The sequence below is a fragment of the Phodopus roborovskii genome, unplaced genomic scaffold (assembly GCF_943737965.1).
Source record: "Phodopus roborovskii unplaced genomic scaffold, PHOROB, whole genome shotgun sequence".
Taxonomy (NCBI): domain Eukaryota; kingdom Metazoa; phylum Chordata; class Mammalia; order Rodentia; family Cricetidae; genus Phodopus; species Phodopus roborovskii.
This window is the reverse complement of record NW_026126645.1, coordinates 5623713-5649150: the sequence shown is the minus strand read 5'-3', so window position 1 is coordinate 5649150 and position 25438 is coordinate 5623713. Positions and strand designations below refer to the sequence as shown.

At 46.3% G+C, this 25438-nt stretch overlaps 2 protein-coding genes across 2 annotated transcripts in view; both read left to right on the top strand.

Moving 5' to 3' along the window:
• Positions 1-2808, top strand: part of Pax7 (paired box 7) — a 91074-nt gene extending 88266 nt beyond the window's left edge. Inside the window, exon 9 of the mRNA XM_051173473.1 lies at positions 2592-2808. Coding sequence (XP_051029430.1) covers positions 2592-2707 — 116 coding nt within the window. The 3' untranslated portion in view covers positions 2708-2808. The remainder of the gene's footprint in view (positions 1-2591) is intronic.
• The window catches only part of Mrto4 (MRT4 homolog, ribosome maturation factor), a 1102334-nt gene that overhangs the window by 712458 nt on the left and 364438 nt on the right, over positions 1-25438 (top strand). The window lies entirely within an intron of this gene.

Here is a 25438-nt window from a genome sequence, read left to right as displayed (position 1 = left end):
GCCATTAGTCAGGGTCATCTCTAGGGGATACTGATCAGGCTCAAAGCTAAGGAGCTGTCACCAGACAGCTGGGGTTTGAAAGCATAAGAGGAAGCTCCTATTATTTAATTACAGCCCCCAAGGACCTTGGTTCTAGCTTCTGTCAAACAGGGAAAAGGGAAAGTCACACTACCTGGCTTGTAGAGCTGGGATGAGAGCAAAAAGCACCCCAAGCACGGGGCTAGGGGCAGGGCAGCACAGGGCTACGTCTATGCAACTTCTGCTTCTATCCTTTCTGTGCCTATCACCCCTCCAAAAGGGTGGCTCACTGGTCCAGGCACCCTGGAACCCCAAGGAGAAATGACAGTGTGGTCAGAGTTGCAGGGTCTTCCCAAAGCTAGAGCTGGAAATCCCACACCCCCCACCGCCGTCTCTGCTCTCCCAGCTGGGAGCCTGGGATGGAGTGAGTGACATCACAGACCCTCAAGCCTAGGAGCTCATCACAGGACTTTCCTCCATTTACTCACCTTGAGCCTGGCTAGCTGAGGCAGGCACAGGAGAGACCCAAAGAGATCCCAGGACGTTTGCACATCCTGTAGAAGTCTGGGGGCCTTGATCTGAGCCCTCTGTGACAGTGTGTCTAAAAGTATTGTCCCCACCCCATCTTTGCGGATGAATAAATAGAACTAAAAGGAAAGACAGTTTGCTCAAAACCACACGGCCAGGAATATGGCCACTTCCTTGACCACCCCTTCCTCCATGCCACTACTAAAGGTCACATTTATTCTGGGCTGAGCTCACAAGTGATGCACCCTACCCTCAGAGACTATGTGTGTGGAGTCTATTAACGTTCCCTGCAGCTCTTTGGTCCAGATGCTATATCCCATGATACAAACAAGGAAACTGAGGCTGGGGTGGTGTGCCCCAGATCACACTCAAGGTTGGCAGTCATGGAATTTAAATCCAGGCCATTTGAGCCCCCATGTGACATAGCTCAGCCATTGAGATTGTCCAGGTGGCCTCCCTGGCCTAACCACTAGGCAGTGTCCATCACCTCTTAGCTCTACTTACCCCCACCCTGCTTTATGCAGAAGGCTCCGAGCTTGCGGAAGCACAGAGACACTATGGGGAGCCTTGAAAGGCAGGTGACAGGGAGCCTTGTGACTCTTCATGCACATCTTCCTGTCTTCCCCTAAGCCCTCTGTGTCATAGAGGTCCCATAGGGCTGCACTGGCTACAGTCATAAGACCCTGCCTAGAAGGCAGCATCCTGCACCCTGGGAGGCTTGGACACATGCCTGTTGAGTGCCTTGGTCAGAACAGATTTCTGCTAGAGCTTTAGCCAGGACAGATCCCTGTGCTGGCAGGCCAGCAGTTGTAGCTGTTTATGATGGACACCTGTGTCTCCCTCAGGTCAACTCTTATATTCATGGGACCTGTGTGTGTGCATAGGTGTTCCCACTCACAAGGGACACATGGCTTGCTTGTATGTATATGTGTGCCTGTGTGTGAGCGTGTGTGTGTGTGTGTGTGTGTGTGTGTGAGTGTGTCCCAAATGGGCATGGGTAGGCATTGTTCTGTATCAACATTCATGCTATGCTCAGCATTGTCTTGTGAAGATATTCTCATTTCTACTGGTCTCAGAGCACCGCCCCACACCCCCAAGCCCGCCAGCATCACCACTCATGCCCACATCTCATCCCCACCAATGCCAGCCTGCTTTCACTGGAGCTGATGGTCTGTGGGTCTCAGTCACCACTCTTCCTCCTGATGGCCCCCTTGGCTCACTTGCAAAGCCACTTTGGTTCACAGGCCCTGCTGGGCCTCGTGCTTGAACTGCACTCAGAGTCTGGCACAGGCTGAGAACCTTCATCCTCAGTACCACAGAGACTCACTCAGCAGGCCTCACTAGCCTCTCCATGGCCTGGATAGCCAGAGGGCTTGTGGGAAGGGAGCTCAATTCCCCACTGAATAGTTGGGTGTGTGTCTGTACTTGTTCCCAGAGCCAATAACAGAGCTGGAAAAACAAAAATCATTGAGTAAATATCTGCAGGGTTAGCTCTCTTCATTCTTACACCACTTAAGGCCCCCTGCCCAGGGAATGGTGTCACCCACAATGGACTGGGTTGATTAATAATCAATTAGCAATCCAAGGCATTTCCCCACAGACATGCCTGCAAGCCAATCTGATCTAGACAGTTCTTCAACTGATGCTCACTTCTCAGGTAATTCTAAGCTGTGTCAAGTAGGCAGGGGAGACTAGTCACCAGAAGATAAGATGGGCAGATGGACAGGAGGATGAATGAACAGAAGAGTGGATAGATGAATAGTACGGATGGAAGAACAGAAGGATAGGTTGGCAGTCGGATAGATGGGAGAATATGTGTATGGATGAATGGAGAGGATAATGGGTGGGTGGAAAATGGGTGGATATTAAAACTGATGGGTAACCCCAGACAGGAAATAGATGAATGGACGAAAGGACAGAAGGATAAATGGTTGGAAGAATGAATGGAATGGTGGATGAATGTTCAGATGGACAGATGATGTTGGTTATATGGAAGAATACATGGAAAGAACCTCAATTTCTAGAAGCTTCTTCTCTCTTTCCAGCTGCTGTTGATTACCTGGCCAAAAACGTGAGCCTGTCCACACAGCGCCGCATGAAGCTTGGGGAACACTCCGCCGTGCTAGGACTTCTCCCTGTGGAAACAGGCCAGGCCTACTAGGGCCCCTGGGGCAGCTTGCCCCAGCCAATGGCTCAGCCTAGCCCTTCCCAACCCCTGAGCCTTCCCACCTTAGTCCCCTCATCCCCCTGGGGTCGAAGGAGGCCAGGGAAGGTACCTCTTCCTTTCCCACAGGCCGTCTGGAGACAACCAGTGTCATTTGCCCATGGTTAGTGACCAGAGTGGCCCCCTGGGTCTGCACCCCTCCCCTGCCCCAACTCCAGATGGGTTCCTATCCATCCTACAACGATCTCCAGCTCATATCCATTTTTCAGTGTCACAGCCTTGGTCCTGTCTCAGCACAGAGACCAGGGCTCAACCTGAACCAAGCACCTGGTTGGCAGAGGAAAATGGTGCCAAAGACAAGGCCCTGGAGTTCTTGACCCCCGAGTCTTGGGTGCCCTGGCCACAGGCGCAGGTGGAGTTCACAGGGGTGGGCCTCTTGCTGGCATCAGAACTGCAGCCCCTTTCACTGGACACGGGAGAAAGCAGGCAACATCTCAGTTTTACCCAGGATTCCAGAGGCCTTTGGGACTATCCCCATATACCCCTGCTGGCCATCAGGAGACCAGTAAGATATTCTACCAGGGGGCAGGGGTTATGGAAGCAGAGATTTTTGGCTATGGGCTATCCCAGAATGCCAGGCCCCAGGTCCCATCAGCAGGTGCAGGACTCCTCGGTTGCAGTCTGATTAAGGCTTGCCCACTGCATCAGGGCCTGGGGAGCCCATAGAACCTGCCAGTCTCCTCAACTGGCAGGAGAGGGGAAGATCTTAAGGCAACAGGAAGCACAAGGCAGGCTCAGAGGGTCTGAGGGCGTTCAGCTTTCAAGTCCACACCGCTGGAGTTGTGTACATCATTGCGCTGGCAGCTGGGAACCTCATGCATGCTGGTACTCTGAAAAGGGGCCTCCTTCTCCCAGCACATAAGGCTTTTGATGCCACTGGATGCAGAGAGCCTTCTCGAACCAGACAAAACTGATGGTCCTCCTGCCTCCTCCCCCCAGAAGATGCTTCAGTCTCCTTGGCATCTCAGTGGAATGTCATGTCCCTGTCGTTTTCAGAGTGGCATTTTTCAGTGTTGGCTACTCTCAGTCAGGAGGCTTCTGTCGCCTCACCAAGCACAGTGTTTTTGGGACACTGTTTTTAAGCCACCACCCCTGGGCAGAGGAAGACGCCCAAAGTCCCAGCAAAGAGGACAAGGCACCTTCCTTAAGCACTCCAGGGGCTTCCTTGCACTCTACCCTCTTTTAGAGCCGGGTCTTTGGGGGAATGGATTGCTCAGGCTCCCCAGCTCTCCTCCCTGGAGCTCTTCATCACCCTCTATTTATCAAAATTGTACCCATCTTTACCCTGTCCCTTGCTATAATTTTCACTCGGACCACCTTCATCAAGTGCTAAGATGACACAGCACCCAACCCATGAACACTGGGCCTGACTGCTCATTCCTACCTGTACATGAGTCACCTGCTGGCCCAATCCATGCCTCCTGCCCTCAGCCAGCAAGACATTCCTAGAAAAAGGGGCTGCTCTTCAGCAGCCCTAACTGATTTCCTTCTGCCTGGGGAGCTGGACTGGCAAAACACTGGGACACTTGTCTACATGAACGTGTGACCGCTATACATCGCTTTCTCATCTTTAGAAATGGCCTGTCCTGGGCCATGACTAGGGTGGCTTGTATCTGTGGTTTAGAGATGTCTATTAATAATGGGACAAACGGACTCTCCAGTAGCATCGAACACTAGGCAAGTGGAGCTCAACAGCTCAGTCCAGCTCTCAAGAGAAGAGACTTCTGGGCTCTTCAATGTCTGGACAAGAGGAAAGCTATATTGCCCCTTGGAAACCCAGTTTCCCCTTTTGTAGGTCTCACAGCAACAAGCGCCCCTGTCAGAAGACCAAATGCATCTTCTTCCACATTCCTTGCTCCCTGGAGGCCTGGCTCTGGATGCCTCTGAATCTCCTTCCACCCAGTATGATTCAGGATCAGGGACCTCAAGTAGGTGATAACCACAGGGCCCAGCCCCAGCCCAGGGAACAACATTCTAATGATTGGACCAATCACAATGATCTACTCACTAGGGTAAACGCAACCAAGACCTGCTTGGGAGAAAGCAAAATGACTTCTCATTCCATTCAATGACTCTGAATGTTCCCCAAGCTGCCATCTTGGTACAAAACTGGACTTGCATTCCAAGGGGTTTCTGACCCCCAACAGATTTCCTCAGCAGCTCACGTTTTTTTGTGCATTTGTTCACCTTGGTCTGTAAAGCTCAGCCTTGTTTGGGCAGCTTGCAGCTTCACCAGAGAGGTGATGTCTGTTAGATGAGAGGCAGCAGGCCTCTCTCTCTCCCTTTGGGGTTGATCGCAGCCTAGGAGGCCTGACTTCCAGTCAGCCAGGCCGGACCAGAAACACCCCTCATCCCTGTATATAGAGTCAATAGCAAGATAAGAGGGGCGCTCTCCATGTCACCTCAAGTAGCCACCGGTTCTGTGGAGGCCCCTCTGAACTCATTGTATGTTAGTTGGAAATGTGGTGTTGTGCTGTTCGTTTATAGAATATTGGCTTTTTATATATAAATCTATATACTTAAAAAAGAAAAAAAAAAAAAAAAAGGAAAGGAAAGAAACCCCCACAGTGTATGTTGTCCTAGTGCCGGGGATCATCTGTAGGGATTTGTTCATTCTGTGTTGCTCATTCTTGGTTGGGTTCCCTCATTTTTTTTTTTTTTTTAATTTTTGTCATCGTCCCCTCAAGTTGGTATTTCTCTCTTGCTATGAAGGTGAAAGTGATGGTGGTGATGGTGGTAAGACTCAAGCTTCTATTTTCTTGTTTTGTGCTCATTTTACCTTTGCCCTTCTTTTGGGGGACCAGGAAGGAGCAGAGGAAACAGACATTGGGAAGAAGAGAGTAGGAGAAAAGAGTGAACGGAGGGGCTGGCTGGGGAGACAAGAGAGAGGAGCAGTTCTGCAGCAAGATGGTAGCTGTGGTCCAGGACAGAGCCTGGATTGACGTGCTCCAGCCGGGCCCAGTACTGCTTTGTGTGGAACTGGTAGAATATTCTAGGAGGTGGAGCTGGGCCTTGCCCAGGGACTCCACAGTGGCCAACTACAGAGACATCATGTAGATCCTGTATGAGGCTGCTGCCCTCCCTCCCCCCCCAGGTTCCTGGACACATCTCTCCCTATCAGACACTGTTTAGGATACACAAGCATCCTCAGCTCCTGCAGATGCACCAAGCCAAGACCAGATGGGGGGACTCAGGCTGCCCTGTTGAAATGCTTCTAGACACCTGCTTATTGAATGTTGCTCCTGTCTACATTGACTGAAGGTGCCCCCTACTGGGAAAATACCCATACTGCTGGAGAACATTCCTTCTTTCTAGAAACCACAACATTGTTGCTTCAGCGTTTGACCTAGCCATTTTCCTCACACAAAGTGAGTGTGTGTGTATGAGGCGAGTGAGTGGGATGTGTGCGTGTGGGTGGGTGTCTAAATATAATCGCACCATAATTTATTCAGCTATATGGAGTAGTAGACTAGAAAGACAAACTGGTATTTGCTTTAACTACCTGCTGCTTGTAAGCGCTGCCTCTGTAACTCAGGCATAACTGTTATACATTAAAAGGAATTAAAAAAAATGTTGTGAAGGTTCAGTAACCTCAATTGACTGCCGTCCTATGACTGGAGACCAGGATGTCTGGGCACACAGTGGGTTGGTGTGGGAATCTTTCTCTTGTAGTCTGTATTGGTGGGTTTGCTGGAGAAATGGATCTGATGAAACACACACACACACACACACACACACACACTTATTAGACTGGTTTACAGGCTGTGGTCTAACTATTCCAACAATGTATTTCTCCCAATGGAAAGTTCAAGAATCCATTTGTTTTCAATCCACAAGGTTGGATGTCTCAGCTGGTCTTCAGGCTCTAATGCCATTGAAGGAACGAACTTGCCAGTGAGAGTGAGGGTAAAAAGGGGAAAAAAAAAAAAAAGCAAAACTTCCTGCTTCCACGTCCTTTATATAGGCTACCACCAGAAGGTGTGGTCCAGATTAAAGGTGGATTTCCCCAACAAAAAGAATCCAGTGTTACTGCGGGTCTTCCCACTTCAAATAAATCAAGGAAAATCCCTCAGGGCTGTACCCAACCACTTGGGGTTTAGTTAATTCCAGATATAGTCAAGTTGACAATCAAGGATTAGCATCACAAGTCCTCCCTTTGTCCACTTGACACACATCATGTCTCCTTTGGTACCAGGAGTGGGGTACATACCCTCATTGTATATGACACCCTGCCCCCCCCCATACCAAGCAGCTGTTGGCACACTGTGTATGCTTTTTTGGCATTAGTAAATATCAAAACAGGTGGATACAGATCAACAGGGGTAGCTACTGGAGCATCTCTGTGGGCTCAGGGAGAAGCCCAGAGGCAGAGAATGGAGGAACTCTGGGCAAATGCTGAGCTGAGAGCCCTTGGTGGCTCTCATTCTGCCTAGGACAGAATTCAGAAGCACCTGTTTCCCTAAGAGCAGCAGCAGATTTAGCATGTGTGCTCACTGGCCAAGTGACTGGGGAGTTCGTGCTACCTCAAGGTGCTGGCTTCCTTGGATGAAATTCTGAACGGAAAAGGATTGTGTGGTAGTTAGAAATGGGAGGGGGTGGCACAGGTCAGTTACTTCTGTTGACCTGAACCTATCTAGCCAATGTCAAGCTCTCCCAGAGAAGGACTTGAAAAGAGACTATGTCCCAGGCCTGAGACCAGATGGAAGTTGCCTAGTACCTTCTCCACAGAGTCCTTGTGTGCCAAGCCCCATACACACCCTTAATGTTATAACTGGTGCTCTCAACCACAGCCAACAGGCACCCTTAACCCTCAGTTAAGATTTGGAGACAGTCAATACCTCCCCAAGTTCTAGCCTCAGCTCTGCATCAGACTGGCTATAGGGCCTGAGGCCATTTTCTCCCTATTCCCTTGGACTGGATCTCCATGTGTTTTTAGAAAGCTAGCTAGATGATGTCTAAGGACCTCCCAGGTTACCATGGACGGCCTCTGAGCCAAAGACTGGGCATTAAGGCAGTTATGGTGCTGGTACAGCTCAGAGTTGTCCATCTTCAGGGCTGGGAAATGGAATTGTAAGATACCAAGACACAGACCTTGCCTTCAGGGACCCAGAGAACATCTTGACCCACTCCTAGAAAGTGTTCTTAGTGGGTCATTCTTTCCATGACAACCTTTGTCTGTGTCCCATGGAAAACAGAATGGCCTTCAAGAGGACATACTGACACCTGGCATAAAGTCAGATTTCCATTCCCGAAGAAAAAGACTATAGGCATTGAACATATATTTGTATCTGTCAGCTATTTCAGCGATACTGCTGCATAAGACAGTCTGGGTGGTCCCTGGCCACACTCACCTTAGGGTGAGTCCATCCCCAAGGCTTTCCCTTGGATGAAGCTGACTAACAAGGGACAAGAGGTTACTTAGCAGACACATGAGACCTCTGAGGTGGGAAGGATACCCAGACAGACACTAGCCTGGTCCCAACTGTTGCATATCTGGTTTCTCAGTTAGGGTTTCTATTGCTGTAAAGAGACACCATGACCACAGCAATTCCTATAAAGGGAAAAAACATTTAATTTGGGTGACTCACATTTTCAGAGGTTGACATGGTAGCATGCAGGCAAACACAATGCTGGTGAGGGAGTTCAGAGTCCTATATTTTGACCCACAGGCAACAGGAAGTGAACTGTGTCATTGGGTGTAGCTTGAGCATAGGAGACCTCAAAGCACACACCCACAGAGACACACTTCCTCCAACAAGACCACACACACTCTAACAAGGTCACACCTCCTAATAGTGCCACTTCCTCTGGCTGCCATTTTATTTCAGACTGTCACAGTGGTCTTCCAAAGAGCCTCTGGTGCTCCATTATCCCCCTCCAGGCCATGGGACCTACTCTGAGCAGAAATATGCTTTTATAATCCCAGCCATGTGAATAGCTGTTGCTGGGAGTGGGGCTAATTAAATTCCCTGGAGGCTTCAGGGAGTGGGTTCAAATCTCCACTATCTTACTTGCCTCCCCTCAAAAAATTGAAGTATGTTCCTTTGATCAGGCCTCACCCTTAGGCCTAAGTCCCTTTGTGTGGTCAAAGATAAGCCACTTTACCTCAGCTGTCCCACCCTTCAAACAGACATACACTCTGTCCCTGTATATCAGAACTATAACCAACAACGTCATGGTTTGCTGGCTTTAAACACAAACAGCTTGCAGCGGGTGTGTGGGTATCAGGATGTTCCTTGTCACTGTTTACAACCACTTCATAGAATCTCAGTCCTACTTCTATTGTTATAAAAATTACTCAAGATGGGGAATTTATAGAGTGGCCATGCTATCATGACAGCTTTGCAAGTAAAGACTATTGCTAGTCACACCTGGAGGCCTGAGTTTGCTCCCAGAGTCCAGAAAGGCATTAGCCAGTTTCAAAGTCATCCTCTGACCCCCACACTCATGTTGTGACACGTGCACCCATACATTATACATACATGCAATAGTTTAAAAAAATGTAAGAAAATTTAGAAAGAGTGGGCATTGATTTGCATCATGGCTCTGGAGGCTGGGAAGCCCAAGAGTACAACCTACATCTGCTCTGTACCTGGTAAGAGCTTCTTGCCTCAAAATAACATGGTGAGATGGGCTGTATAACATGATGTCTTAAAAAGAAATGTGGCTTGAGTGTAGTCAGTGGTAGAGCATTTATCTAGCATGTGCCGAGCCCTGCGTCCAATCCCCAGCTCTATACTGTAAGGAGTACGGGTTTTTCCGCCAGCCACTGTTGGTCTTGTCCCGCCACCACGCCAGCCCCAAATAATGCACAGAGACTCTGTATTTGATATAATTCTGTTGGCCCGGTTACTTGTTTCTTATCGGCTAGCTCTGACTTAATTATTAACCCATTTCTATGTATTTCCACGTGGTCTTACCGAGAGCGGAGGAATGGCAGTTCTGTTCTCTCCAGGCCCTCCATCTTGACTCCTCCTTACTACTTCCTCTTTCCTCCTTGTCTCCTAGTCCCACCTATCTTGCTTTCCTATTGGCCAACAGTGCTTTATTCATTAAACCAGTATGAGAAACATATACAGAATGACATCTCCCATCATCTCCTCTTTTCTGTCTAAAATAAAATGAAGGGTTTTAACCTTAACATAGCAAAATATATAACACAACAGTTATCAAGTAAGAATCACAGTTAACAATATTTAGTCCATTAACATTTAGCAAGACTAAAAGAAACTATTCTATCATCTATCCTATATTTGTAAATCTAAAGTCCTATATGTAACTTATCTTTAAACATAACTAAGGAAAACTATAACCATGACTATTTGTCTTCAACTCCATCAAAGACCACAAAAGGTTAAACTCTAGAAATGACAGAGACATCTTGCCTTGTCAGTCACCTGAAGTTATTCTGTAATCTTCCGTATTCAGCCCATAGGCCACAGTGTGTCTGGCAGACTCTTCAGCAAAGCAGGAAACTTTAAACTGTCTTCTTGTATTGGCAGTTTGTCAGTCACTTTTCTGTGTCCTGCAGACTGTCTGGCAGACTCTTCCATAAAGCAGGAGCTCTGTAGCAATGTCCATCTTGAATCAGCAGTCACTTTTCTGTGGGTCCTGCATGTCTAGTTTATACATCACAAAGTCAAACAGTCCAGACAAGAGCAGTATCTTGTCCAAATGGCTAGTCTTACCATATTGGAAGCAAACTCCATAACGAGTTTCTTCAATGTCCATCTTCCTTTCTGGTGCAGGTGGAATTGCCAAGAGCAATTATGTCTCACTGTCACGAAAACCCTAAACCATTTTAAATGCCATATTCTGTAGGTCTTTGAAAGGTTTGAAGAATGCCTATCTATCTCAAATACTTCTCTGTGTATCTTGAAAACCTAGCTAACTTAACTCTAAGCTTTGACTATCATAGGTAATTATCTATAATCTGTACTACATTATATAATACATTTCTGAATGAACTATATAAATACAATACCTCAACAAAAGGAGAAATATATACATCACAAAATTGACCTTAAATTGTATCAATAAATGAAAATCCATTCCAAAACAAAGTATTCATATCTATACCATAATTCCCCTTTTACCTTTAAAAAGAATATTGGTTGTGATCATTAACCATTTATAACCAAGTTCATTTAAATGAAAACAAACATTTATACACAATATTTGAGAATTTGGGCGTCGTTCTTTCCAAACTACTTCCTGCTGATAGGGGGCGCTGTCATGGGGATCCTAAGAAGTCGGAGATATCCTGGCTGTAGTCTGTAAGGCTGCCTTATCCAAGCTGTTTTGAATGTTGGATCACCAGCGACTCTGTTTCAGGGGGCTTGGCTTGATCACATTAGTCTGGAAGGAATCCACAGCCTTTTATTTTCTGTGGAAACAAAAATAGAAATCCTTTTCCCCAGTAACTTGTCCTTGAACTTAAATTTTTGAGTCAAAGCATTTTTAAAATATATAAATTGAATTAATTCAGCAGCATTTGTTTTAACAGTTATTTCATCAGCAGTCAAACGATATAAAGACAATATAATGCCATACAGTATACAGATTCTCTCCATCTTTACCGCTTTTTTATTATTCTGTTTCTTATCTATTTTTTGAGACAGGGTTTCTCCGTGTAACTCTTATCTGTCCTGGAATTTACTCTGCATACCAGGTTTACTTTGCAAATCACAGAGATCTGCTTGCCTCTGGCTCCTGAGTACAGGGATTAAAGGCGTGTGCCACAACACCCAGTTCCTCTTTGTCTTTTTAAAACCATTTTATTCCTTTTCTCTCCCAAGCCTACATATATTATAGAACATACTGTAAATCTTTAGCACTTTTTCTTAATGTGAATCTGTCTTTACTGTAAATCTTTATCTTTTTGTAGCCATGAGTCTTTTATCTGGTAAACAACAACATTGCTGAAATGAAAGTCATAGTTGTTCCTGCTGCGTTTTACCAAAGATGGCGGCGGCTATTTTACCGCCAGCATTGAGAGCTGTGGTTACTGCCTTGGTCTGCACTGCAATCCAGCCCCATGCTGCCGGCTTGGAGATGTGGTCCCTGCCATTGCCAGCTCTCATACACACCAATGAATTGTTAGCAGAGTTTCTTAAAAGCCTTGCAGTTTTTTGCTGCTTATGCTGAGTCAGGAATCCTCCCTTAAAGGAGCCGCAGAAATTTTTGCTTGTCTCACACAAAACAGAATCCAACCTAGAAAAATGCTGCTACCAAGAAACCTTGCTTGTCACTGTTCTTTTGTTTTTAAAACACTTTTTAAAGCTTCTGTTAAATTTTAAGTGTAAGTTCTTATTAGCCACATTGGATGCCATTTGTAAGGAGTACGGGTTTTTCGCCAGCCACTGTTGGTCTTGTCCCGCCACCACGCCAGCCCCAGATAATGCACAGAGACTCTGTATTTGATATAATTCTGTTGGCCCGGTTACTTGTTTCTTATCGGCTAGCTCTGACTTAATTATTAGCCCATTTCTATGTATTTTCACGTGGTCTTACCGAGAGCAGAGGAATGGCAGTTCTGTTCTCTCCAGGCCCTCCATCTTGACTCCTCCTTACTACTTCCTCTTTCCTCCTTGTCTCCTAGTCCCGCCTATCTTGCTTTCCTATTGGCCAACAGTGCTTTATTCATTAAACCAGTATGAGAAACATATACAGAATGACATCTCCCATCTCTATACAGGTATAGATGCTCTTCTAGTTGCTTTTCTGACCACTGCAACTCAATAACTGACAAACAACAACTGAAGAAAGGATCTGCTTTGGCTCACAGTTCAAAGAGCAACCTGCCCTACAAAACAAACCCTTTCTTCCCAACTTGCTTCTTGTCAATATGAGTTCCAGGTCCTAGTGACAGGCTGTCTCAAAAGGTTGTGAACAGTGCCTGAAGTATGACACCAAGGCTGTCCTGTGCCTTTCACATGCATACTCACCTGCATATGTATGTGCACTCAAATACAAGAACATGCACACACATGAATACATACAATGAAAGCCACTCTCAAGATCCCATAGGACTCCATCATGGTGGGCTGGAGAGAGGGTCCCCTACGAGCTATAAAGAAATATCAGTGAGAGGTCACATGGATAGAAATGGCTATCTCTACAAACTGAGAATCACCTTGTACAAGAGTAAGGAAGCGAGGACCTCCCTCCTATAGTGACAGGAAGAGAACCCCTCCAACCCCCAAGTGAACTTGTAAATCTGGTTCTCTCCTATTAAACCTTCATGTGAGACCACAGCCCATGCTGACCACCACAGCCCAGGTCATCAGTCAGGGTCCCAGCTCTGCTGAGCTCAGAGCTTATGAGATGCTCAGTGAGTGCTGTCTGGATACCTAACTTGTATAATAATGGAAACTCCCACAGAGGACGGGAGACACTAGAACCTACAGGTCTGACTATATTTGTTCTGGGGCTGTGAAGAAGGCCAGTATCTTAGTTACTGTTTCTATTGCTCTGATAAAATACCTTGACCAAAAGCAACTTCTGGGTGGGGTGTTATTTAATCTTACAGCTCATAGTCTGTCATCTAGGGAAGTCACGGCAGGAACTCAAAGCAGGAACCTGGAGGCAGGAACTTATACAAAAGCCATGGTGGAGTGCTGCTTACTGGCTTGCTCTGCTTGCTTTCTGATACAATTTAAGACCGCCTGCCTAGGGGTGGTACCACCCATTGTGGGACGGGTCCACCCACATCAATCATGAAGACAATCCCTATAGGCCAATCTTAAGGAGTCATTTTCTCAATTGTGTTTCCTTCTTCTCAAATAATTCTAGCTTGTGTCAAGCTGACATAAAACTAGGCAGCACAACATCATTCCAAAGCACCAAAGATCCAGTGTAACTATGGATACCCTTATTTCAATTTATTTCCCACTTCCCAAGTCTCCAGACATCTCATGACCAAAGCAAGTCTCATAGCCAACCTAGAAGTCAAAGGGTAGGGGATGTACTTTCCATGCATCTTGAGGCATGGAGAGGGATGGAGTCCTAGTTTCATCTCAGAGGAGTAAAGAACTGATACACATTGTTCAGGAAACATAGCAAGACTGCACCATGTCTGGCCTGACCTCCTCCACTCTACAGACAAAGTTAATCAAGGACAGTTACTTCCCAGGAGAAACCCTGGGTGCCCTTTTCCCCAGCCCTATCCAACTGGCTCATGACTGATGTCTAGGCCTCCAAGAGAGGACATTGGAACCATGGAGGAGTAAGGACCAAAGGTCAGGTGATGGGAGATATCATTCTGTATATGCTTCTCATACTAGTTAATGAATAAAACACTGTTGGCCAATAGGAAAGGAAGATAGGTGGGACTAGGAGACAAGGAGGAAAGAGGAAGTAGAAGGGAGGAGTCAGCATGGAGAGACGGGGGAGACCAGATGCTTGCCCCACTCTCCAGTAAGGTGAAAGCACGTGGAAATACATAGATTAACAGAAATGGGTTAATACTTAAGACAGAGCTAGCCGATAAGAAACTAGTACCTGGCCAACAGCATTAAATCAAATACCGAATCTCGGTGTGTTAATTGACACTGGCGCGGCGGCGGGACAAGACCAGTGGCAGGAGGAAAAACCTACTCCTTACAGTCAGATCATCTGAGACAGGATAAATTATTGGGTCATCAGGAACAGCATGGGACATGAGTGTGTCACCAGGAATGTCCCAGGCACAAGGCTTAGGTAAGGCTCTGGGAAGAAGAGACTGGCTTCCCTGAGACCTTGTACTGGGCCACACCCTTCTTACCCTCCAGACCCTCCCTTCTTTGGGAAGCTAGTAGGCTCATGCTGATGTCCCATGTTAGCTGCCTGCATGGTGAAGACCAGCATCTTGCTGTGCCAGATACCTTCTCACACTATTTGCCTATAGTTTTCAGGGAGCCACTCTGAATTCAGTCTACATCCCAAGCTAGGGACCACTGATGACTAATCTCATGCAAGAGGTCCAGCTTTCTCTGAGGACTTCATTTCTCTCTATACAGCATGCTTAACGATGGCAGCAACCATTCACAAACTTGCCGGTCACATGACCTTTTACTGCAGAATCTTCACTGACTGTATACAGATGGGCCAGGAGCTTCCCAACTGCCAACAGAAAATCAGAGCCCCGATGAGTGTTGCAAGTATTGATATCAATGGAAAGAGGTATGGAAGGGAAGGTCCAATGTTATAAGCAATTTCTCCCCAATATCTTCCAAAAGAGGCTGCTTGATGACAATAAAGAACAACTCAAACGTAAACCTTTAAAGTATGTGTTAAAGACGTGTTGTCAGGGTTTGTTCGTCATAAAGGTCTCAAGGTAGAAGGTGAGAAGAGAGAACAGAACAAGTCATAGGCATGTTCTTTAAGGGTTTCCCTTGTTTTGAGGGTCACTTGGAAGCCACCTGAGATGGGAAGTAAAGCCACCAAGAAATTCACACATAACACAGATTCATAAAAACTGGGTCAATGGGGCTGGAGAGACAGCTTAGCACTCAAGAGCACTGGCTGCTCTTCCAGAGGACCAGGGTTCAGTTCAAGCACCCACATGGCTCTCACAACTGTCTGTCACTCCAATTCCTAAAATCTGGTGCACTCTTCTGGCCTCTGTGGGCATTGGTGCATACATGAAGATAAACATTCATACACACACACACACACACACACACACACAAAGTGACTTTTAAAAAGCTAAATCAATATTATATGGCAAAGAGCTGGACAGCGCACACACTCTAGGAAACTTTCTAGAATGTGGTGATTAAATAGCTACTCCACAGATTTCTGATGACAGTTTTGTCAAGGTATGACAATATCTGCCTTAAAAGGCCTGTTTAGGCCTTTTATATTTAATACAATAACTAACAGAATTGGATTTAGGCCTACCACTATGTCACTCTCTGTCTGTAACTTGCTTTTGTTTGTATCTTTGTTTCCTCATTTTGGGTTGTATAGTGAGATATTCACCTTGTCTGCACCTGTGGCATAGACCACGCCCATTGGGGTGGAGACAGAGCCGGATGTGACCTGGGGGATCTAAGGCTGAGGAGGGGGCTCGGAGAGCTCTCTTGCTTGCAGCAAGAGAGGACAGGAGGACTTTCAGAGGCATCTTGGGACCAGGAACCTGCTGGTGTTCATCTGTCTATGTTGTGAGTTATTTCTCCCTGAATAAACATCTGTTCAGCCTATTTGTTTCTCCTGATCCTTATTAAACATCAATAGGGTTGTAACATTTTGTGAGTTTTGTGTGGCTTTTGTTTGTTTCTTTAGGGTTAGGCGTCTAATGCAGGACCTCATGCACACTAGGCAAAAGCCACTAAGATATATCCCTAGCCCTCAAGTTATTTCAATATATTTTAGTTCGTTTATTGATTTTATTTTACTACTTATTTATTTTGGTTTTTCAAGACAGTTTCTCTGTGTAGCACTGACTGTCCTGAAACTCACTCTGTAGACCACCAGGCTGGCTTTGAACTCACAGAGATCCACCTGCCTCTACCTCTCATATGCTTGGATTAAAGGCATGAACCACCACCACCCTGAAAAATATTTCTAAATTTCATTTATTCATTTATTTTTTTTACAGTTATTGAGGGGACACGGACTCCAGGAGGTCAGAGGACAACATTGTAGACTTGGTTCTCACCTCCCACCTTTGTGTGGGCTCTGGAGATTCAACTCAGGTCTCCAGTCCCACACACTAGTTCTTTTAACCACAAGCCATCTCACCAGAACCTTATTTTTTAAATTTATTTTTATTATTATTAATAGGTTTGTTATGCAAGTTTCAGACACGAATCTCATTGTACTTTGATTAGATTCACTTGTTTCCTTTTAAAATTATTTTTTAGAATGAATGTAGGGGCTGGGGATAGTAGCACATGCCTTTAGTCCCAGAACTTGGGATATAAAAGCAGGCAGATCTCTGTGAGTTTGAGGCCAGCCTAGTTTTCAGAATGAGTTCCAGATCAGATAGGGCTGTTACACAGAGACACCCTGCTTTAAAAAGCAAAACAAAACAAAATTGGTCTTAATAATAAAAGCCTGGCGTCAGATATAGGAGTAAATCTTGAAAGATCAGAGAGACAAAGGAGCAAGCCACAGCCACACCTTACCTTGCCAACTTCTCAGCCAAAGAGAGGTCAAGTTCCTGTCTCTTCCAAGTTTACTTTTCAAACAAAAAGTAGCAGTTTTAAATATTTTACAAATCCAAGATTATTTTTGTTAGAATATACTATACATCCATTTTTAATCTTGCTCAAGATATTGTACCTATGCAACTTATTTACCAATATAATGCAAATTTTAACCCTTGTAAGTTATTATTACCAACTATCTAGAATAATAAGGAAATGCAGGTTAGCAATCGCTCAGCTATTACAATTGAACTTGTAGTCATATTAAGTATGTTTTAAAGGTCAAACAGAGACATATTTTAGTTGACAGGTCATCTTCAAACACTTCAGAGATCTACAGAATATAGCATTTAAGATGTTTTAATAACATAGGTTCTTTTTTAATGACAATGAGGCATGTCTGCTCCTGGAAGCACCAATCTACTTCAGAGAAGATGATGGGCATTGAAGAAACTACACATGGATTTTACTTTCTTTGTGGCAAAGTTAGCCACTGGGCAAGAAAGTGCTCTTGCCTCGGCAGTATGCTGTCCAAATTGAACAATCAGAACACAAAAGAAAGGACTGCCAAACTTTGCCAAGACAAGTTAGGACAGCTCTTCAGAATATCCTGCTTCACAGAAAAGTCTGTCAGATATGCTAGGCCTGTAGGCTGAAGATGGATGTCCCAACGTTGCAGAGGAACCTTGGGTGATTGTCCAGGTAGTCAGCTGTTCCTGTCATTTCTCACATTTTTTACAAGTCCCTTGCTTGCACTTCCTGCTTACTCCAGCAAGAATTGTGACTTTGGGACCAGGTGGGGCCACTTCTCTGCCATGGTTATCTTATTTGACACTGGGTAGCCTTGCTCTGGGATTCACTCCACCAAGACCTCTGCTTATCATGGAAAAATAAGGATCAGGAAAAACAGGCTGAATAGATGTTTATTCAGGGAGAAATAACTTACAACAGAGACAGATGAATGCCATCAGGCTCCAGTTCCAAGGATGCCTCCGGATGCCCTCAGTCTCCATTCCAGGAAGCAAGAGGGAGTTCCTAGTTCCCCTTCCCTAGACCTAATTCTCCCAGGTCATGTCTGCACCTGTCCCCACCCCCAATGGGTGTGGTCAGTGCAACAGGTGCAGACAGTGAGTATCTCATGCCTGCTCATCTGTAAAAGTGACTGTGCCATGACCTATATCACAGGACACCATGAAGGTCATCCAAAAGATACTGAGCTCAAAGGCCCCAACAGCACAAAGGGCTCATCCAGGGTCTCAGAATAGCCAAGGATGGTGCCAGGCTTCAGAATAGCCAGAATGGAGCTGGGTCTCATAATTCTGGGACTAGACCCTTTCCTACAAACTCATTCACTCCATCTGCCAGTTACTCATTTGTGACGAAAGACCAGAAGAGTGACAAGAGCAGAGACTGTGGATTTTATTCTAAGACTGTGAGACAGTCCCACGGGTTTTCAGAGGTGGATGCAATCTGATTTATGTTATAAAAAGTGATTGTCATATGGAGACAAGCCTGTGGGAAGAGGGGAGGTGATATGAGGGATTTAGTATTTACATGAGATCATCACTGTCACTACCACCGCCACCACCATTACCATCTGTGGTGTTGTGAATGAGAATGGCTCCCAGAGACTCATATATTTGAGGCTTTTTTGGGGGGGGTTGTTTTTTGTTTGTTTGTTTGTGTTTTTTGTTTTTGTTTTGTTTTGTTTTTGTTTTTTGGAAACAAGGTTTCTTTTCGGGCTTTGTAGACCAAGCTGGCCTTGAACTCACTGAGATCCCAAATGCTGGGATTAAAGGCGTGTGCTCATTCATATATTTGAATGCTTGGTCCTGGGTTGGTGGAACTGTTTGGGAAGGTTAAGGAGGTGTGTGGCCTTGTTGGAGATGTGCCACTGGCGGTGGGCTTTGAGGTTTCAAAAACCCATAGCAGGCCCAGTGTCTCTCTCTGCCTTCTGCCTGCAAATCAGATTGTAGGCCCCATGTCTGCCTGTCTGCTGCCATGCTCCCCGCCATGATAATCATGGGCTATTCCTCTCTAATTGTAAGCAAGCCCCCAGTAAGTGCTTTCTTTTATAAGTAGCCTTGCTCATAGCGTCTCTTCACAGCAACAGATCAGTGCCTAAGACACCATCACAATCACCATCAGCATCTCCACCATCATTGTAACCAAGAACATGCTGGTCACATGAGGACATTTTTCATCACTTCTGCTGAAGGGACCCTTTTTGCAGGTGGCAGCTGAAATTCAGACTAGATGAATGTGCCTCTGTCCAGAGTATCTTCTGACATCCTTGAATAAACAAGTGACAGGGACTTTTTTTCTTTTTGAGAAAATTCTGAGTAGAGTTCTTTTGTGGTGTGGGGGATCCAAATCCTCAAAGAAATTGTCTACACCTTTGACGAGTAACTGATGGATAGCTCTGAATGAACTTGACTTGTAGCACCCGCCACATCACTCTGCAGGGTTGGTTTTCTTCCTGACCTCCCAACCCTATTACATGAAGGGCTGGTACTTGTCTAAGTCCTTTGCTTGAATTTTTTTTCCAGGGCTGGCAAATTCTTCCCAAGGAGCCAGGTGGAAAATATTGTAGGTTTTGTGGACTAGGCAGTCTTGTTGCTATTGTTCAATTTTGCCTCTCTAAAAGAGCAGCCACCAGAGGCCCAGGAACAAGCTGTGAACCAGTAATACTTTCTTCTCCTTTTAATTTTTTCCCTATGTGTATGAGTGTTTTATCTTCTTGTATGTGCGCCACATGAATGCAATGCCTGTAAAGACCAGAAGAGGGCATTGGATCCTCTGGACCTGGAGTGATAGTTATGAGCCACCATATGGGCGTGGCTTGTTTTCCAGCAGTTAAAAAAAAAAAATGCTCCCTGGCTGTATGGCAGTGTCAGGAGGATGTGTGTCCATAAATGTCATTATCATTTTTAAAGAAAAAGGAAGTGAGTCATAAAGCAGTTGAGAAGTCTGGAGAGGCGGCTTATTCTAGCTGCTGCTGCACAAGCATTGAGCATATGAGCTCAGATCCCCAGCACCTATGTGAAAGTGGGGTGTGCTGGAATACACCTGTGATCTCAGATTCAGTGAGAAACAGTGTCTCAAAAAAATAAAACGGAAGGCTGGAGAGATGGCCCAGCAGATAGAGGCCTGAGTTCGCTTCCCAGATCCCACAAGGCAGCAGAAGAGGACATACGCCTAAGAGTTCCACATGTGAGCATGAACACACTTACATGTACCTGTACATACATACACATCACTGTGCACACCTGTGTGTGTGCACATACACAGCCTGCACACACATACACACACCTGTATATACACACACCTGCTCACACATGCACTACTAAAGAAAATGGCCTATGTCTACCTCTGTCCTACACACACATTGTAGGTGTGCACATGCACACACACACACAGTGCATACATAGAGAAAAGACCTTGTGTGTGATCCCACAGCCAGCCAGTGGCAAGGGAAATTGGCTTGAAGCTTTAGGGCTCTTTACCATTTGGGCCCAGAAAAATGGAGTGAGGTACCGAAAGCTCACAGTGGACAACACAGTGGGCTCTAGAGTCAGAGACTTGCCAGGCCCAGGTACAAGGCGGGACCTTGTGCTTTATGACAACTGGTTGTCATTTGCTTGGCGTAGCAGCACCTCCAGATTTGCAAAGCGGAAGTGGGGGCAGGGTGGAGGAGACCGGAGTCGGAGACGAGTGGGAGAGGCCACAGTGTGCACACGCTTCCGCATGCACACACACTTCCGCATGCACACGCACGGGCAGAGCTTGCATTTCCCTGAGATGTCCACCTGCTTTTTATGAATATAAGTGGATTTGTGACAAGCATTGCAGCTGCAATGGCGCCATTCATACATGGGGACAATTTTACTAGATAATAGACCATCACGCAGGATACAATTTAAATTAAAAAATGCAATTTTCACCTTGAAATGAACAAATGATTACAATTTCTATACAAATTAAGGCATTCAGCCTCTCTTTCAGTAGTGGCACCAGCCCATGAAATATGACATAATTACCATGAAATACATTTTCAAATATTTTGATTTTTTTGTCCGCCGCTTTTTAAAAAACATAGGCCGCCTTCTAGCTCTCCGGGTGTGTGCTGGCATTTTCCCACCTTCTGGGAAAAACACATTAAAAAGAAAAGCCGAGGTCCCCCCCCCCCGAAGATGAAGTTGGCCCCCTCCTTGCCCTTCCCTCCTCCTGCCACATCACCCCTCTGAGCCCCTGCCCTCCCCTCCCCTCCCCCTCCCTTGGCTCAGAGATAAAATTGAAAAAAGGCAGACAGGAGGAGAGGGGATGTAGGCGACCAGTTCCAAAGCCTGAGATTTATCTAAGTTGCTACGCTTATCTGCAGGATCGCATCTGTTGGTTATCTCCAGCCAACCACTCCAAGCTGCATCCTGCTCCCCTCTGGAAATCTCCCCTACCCCCACCCCACCTTCGCTCTTATTTTCTAATTATTTCCCCCGTTCAGTTGTCTTCTGTGGCTAGAGAGGGAAGGATTGAGCACACATTGCCTGTGACTTGATCGGTCTGATGGAACTTTAGGGCTCAGAAGACAGAGATGGGGAGAGGCAGTCAGGGCTCCCTGTCCCTGAGTGGAGTTCTTGTGACATTGATGAAGGTCATCCCTACCCTATTCTTCCTCATCCCTGTGTCTGTAAGGCCACCATCTGGAATGTTCCAGCCCCTTGCTCTGAGCTTGGGTTAGGATTTTTTGGGACAGAGTACCAAAGGCCCTTGGGCCTCCCCTTTGCTTCTTGCTTCTGAGCAACCCCACCCCCTACACACACACCTTTGTGAGGGGTTTCAGGACTCCTAACTCCCCAGTAACTGTCTTCCAGCCTTGGTTTCCATCTGCTGCTGGTTCCCTGGCATCCTGCCTGTCCACCCCCACCCCCACCCAGGGCAGGGCAAATCTTGCAACCAGGCCAAAGTTTCTTCTTGCTCAGCTTGGTGGTGTCCCCACCTTCCCTGGGAGATGGAAACACGGCTTCACCAGAGTCCCTCCACTCTGGCACTGCCTTCTGAGTGCTGTCACCTGCTTCGGTGAGATGGCATCTTCCAAGTGTCCCATAGGGAGGATGTCCCACATGGGGATGCTTCCAACCTTTCATGCAGAAAGCAAACAGGTATTCTAGGGCAAGGTAGAAGTGTCACAGAAGTCAGACCTTCCTGTGGCTTATTTAAAAGGTGCTTTGTGGGCACTTATGACTTAAACCTCCCTTTTCTCCAGGCCCACCCTTCTCTACACTCCGCCCTTCTCTAGTGACGCCAGGGTCACACTGCTCCAGACAACAAAACAAGGCATCTTAGTGGAACAAGGACATATTTTAAAAGCAAAGGCCCTGAGTTTCAGAGTTGAACCTCCATTTCTTTCTCTGTCTGCATCCTTGGCCAAATCTTGTGGTCTCTGTGCTTCAGTTTTCTCGGCTGTAAGATGGGGGTCAAGATTCTTCTCCTGCGCAGAGGCTGGAGAAAGGGTTTCACCAATGCCAGGCAGGTCCTCACGGTGTGCATAGCTCTCCTTGCTCCCTGACTCCTGCCTTGCAAAGGAATTTAGAGGTGGTTAAACAACCCCGGTCTAGCCAGATGGCTCGGTGGGTGAAAGCACTGGCTGGGTGAATTTTCCTCTGACCCCCCCCCCCGTCTGCACTGTGGCACACTCATGCCCATACTTACTCACACATCATATTCATAGACACACCTACATGAAAGCAATTACAAGTGCTATTTAAGAAATCAGAAATGGGGGATGGTAACATGCTTGTGATCCCTAACACCTCCATTAAAAAAAAAAAAAAGGAGGAGCGCCATGGTACTCTCCTGTGATCCTAGCACTGCAGAGGTGGAAACAAGAAGATCCCTGTGGGCCAGGCAGTGGTAGCACACACCTTTAATGCTAGCACTCGGGAGGCAGAGGCAAGCGCATCTCTGTGAGTTCGAGGCCAGCCTGATCTACAGAGTGAGTTCCAGAACAGCCAGAGCTTGGTAGAGAGGCTTTGTCTCAAAACTACACAAAACACACACTGGTGCACATACCCAGGTACACACACTCACATACATACACTCACACATACCACACACACTGGCAGACACATACTCACAGGTACACGCACACTGACATATACTCATACACATCATACACATACACTGGTGCACACACACACATTCCTTCCAGTTCCTCAGAAGTGTTCAAACATCCATCATTTAGAAACTGGTTCACTGGTGGGGTGAGTTTGTGCCTGAAATAGACAACAGCCTTTACACGATGATTATATGAGCCTCCAGGGAGGGGTACGGGAGGCAGGAAGCAGGAAGCAGAGAAGACGGTCACTACAGTGTGTATCACACCCTACTGTCTACCACGGTCACTGCACTAGGGACTTCATCTCATTTAAGCCACGTGACACCATTATGAGGTTAATGTCAGCTTCACTTGACAAGTGGAAAAATGGAGTTATAAGGAGGTCATGTGACCTGCTAACAGTCACACAGTCAGGAAGTAGCAGAGCTGGGATTTGAACTCACACTTCCAGACTCAAAGAATACTGTTCTATTCAGTTGTTCTAGGTACACCAGATGGCTCTGCCTGCCTCATGTGATATGGCAAAATAAGATACAGCCTGGGGACCAAACATGTTAGCAGCCAGAAGGTTGAGTGACATGAATACACACACTGTTTCCTTCCTGGTGGAATCCATTAATGCCAGGCATAGGGAGATGGGGGCATGCCATGGCACTCTGGCCAAACTTGAACCCCAGCACAGCCGAGCTAGGAGAAGTAGGGAGACAAGAGCACAGTCAGGAGGCTAGGATCCATCCTGCTTTCACAAAGCCCTGGCGTGGCTTGGTCATTAGTGTTACAGGCCTACATCTCCAGCTGCTTTCACAAAGCCCTGGCGTGGCTTGGTCATTAGTGTTACAGGCCTACATCTCCAGCTGCAGAACTCATGGACTGAATCAATGAGATCAAAGCTCACACCTGTTCCCATGAGTGTCACAGGGACAGGAGAGAAAGGCACTGTGGATATCCATGCCCAAGGCACCGAAGATGGGCAAGCAATCCCCAACATTATTTAAACGGTCAGTTGTTTTTGCTGCTGGGATTAAATCCAGAGCTTTGTACATGCTAGGTGAACACTCTACCACTGCCATTCCAGTCAAATTGGTCCAATTGCTTTTAAACGTTTAGATTTATTTATCTATTTGCGGGGGAGGGCATGCATGGGTCATAGTGTGCATTTGGAGGCAGGAGGAAAGCTTCCTAGGGGTTTTCTCCCTCCTTTCATAATGTGAGTCCCCGTGATTGAACTCAGGACATCAGGTTTCATAGCAAGGGCCTTTTCCACTGAGCCATCACACCAGCCCAAATGGTCCAAAGATTTTAATCCTAAAAATGCATATAGGGGCTGGAGAGACAGTTCAGCAGGTCAAGGACTTTCCACCCAAGTATGAGGACTCAAGTTCAGAACCCCAGAATCCACATAAATGCTAGGCAATCATGGCAGCCATCTGTAACCCAATACTCAGGAAGCAGAGATGGGATTCCAGGGGCAATATGGCTAGCAAATTAGCTGAATCTATGCACTCTGGGTTCAGGGAGAGACTTGACCTCACATATGGACCTGAACATACATACACACATGTGCATCCACACACATTCGACCATGCATACATTAAGGTTGACACACTGATACCCGCACACACAATTGCTTGCATGTTTTAAATTCTGTTCCTAAATGCATATGTCTAAAACCAGTGCAATTCAGATTGTAATTGAGTCATCTGAAGTCACCACCAACCCTCAAAAACAGTTTACAGTATTATTTCCTCTTGCCCCCTCCCACCTGCCAAATACAGCTTCGACAACAGAGAAGCTTCTGTCGGGTCACCCCACTGTGGCCAAGCTTTCTGTGGTATAATGTTCTAGCCATCCTTGTGATGTCCATGAAGTCTCACAAGGAATTATTTAAGTGTCCTGAGGCAACAAAATGACCTCCTCAGAAGATGGCACAGTTCTTTCAGTCAGTACAGCTCCCTCAGATGTGAATGGGGCTCTCACACATGGATACAGGCTCCCTTAGGCTCATTCAGCTGCTCTATCCTCAATCCACCTGTTTCCAGTGCCTGGTCAAAGCCACAGCCAAGAAGGCACTTAGGCCTTGCTATCCTCTCGCCCAGGGACCTGGAGAGCCTTTCTGTAGGACCTAGACACTTCCCAACCTCTCTCCCAACTCTCTAGCCATGTCACTTAGATATAGTTAAGTGGTTTGGTCATCCTGAAACTGAGACAAAATAAGAACCACAGAAGTTCAAGGTCCTCTGATGCAACTGGACACAGTTTAAATATTAGTTATGGTGGCTGGTACCTGAGCCCGGGATGTAGCTGGGACAAGGCCTCACAATATCTTTACAGGCTACTATCATTGTTCCTATAGTACAGACAGGAAAACTGAGCTCCAGAGAGGGTTAGCAGCTTGCCTGAGTCCCACAGTAAGTCAGTGAG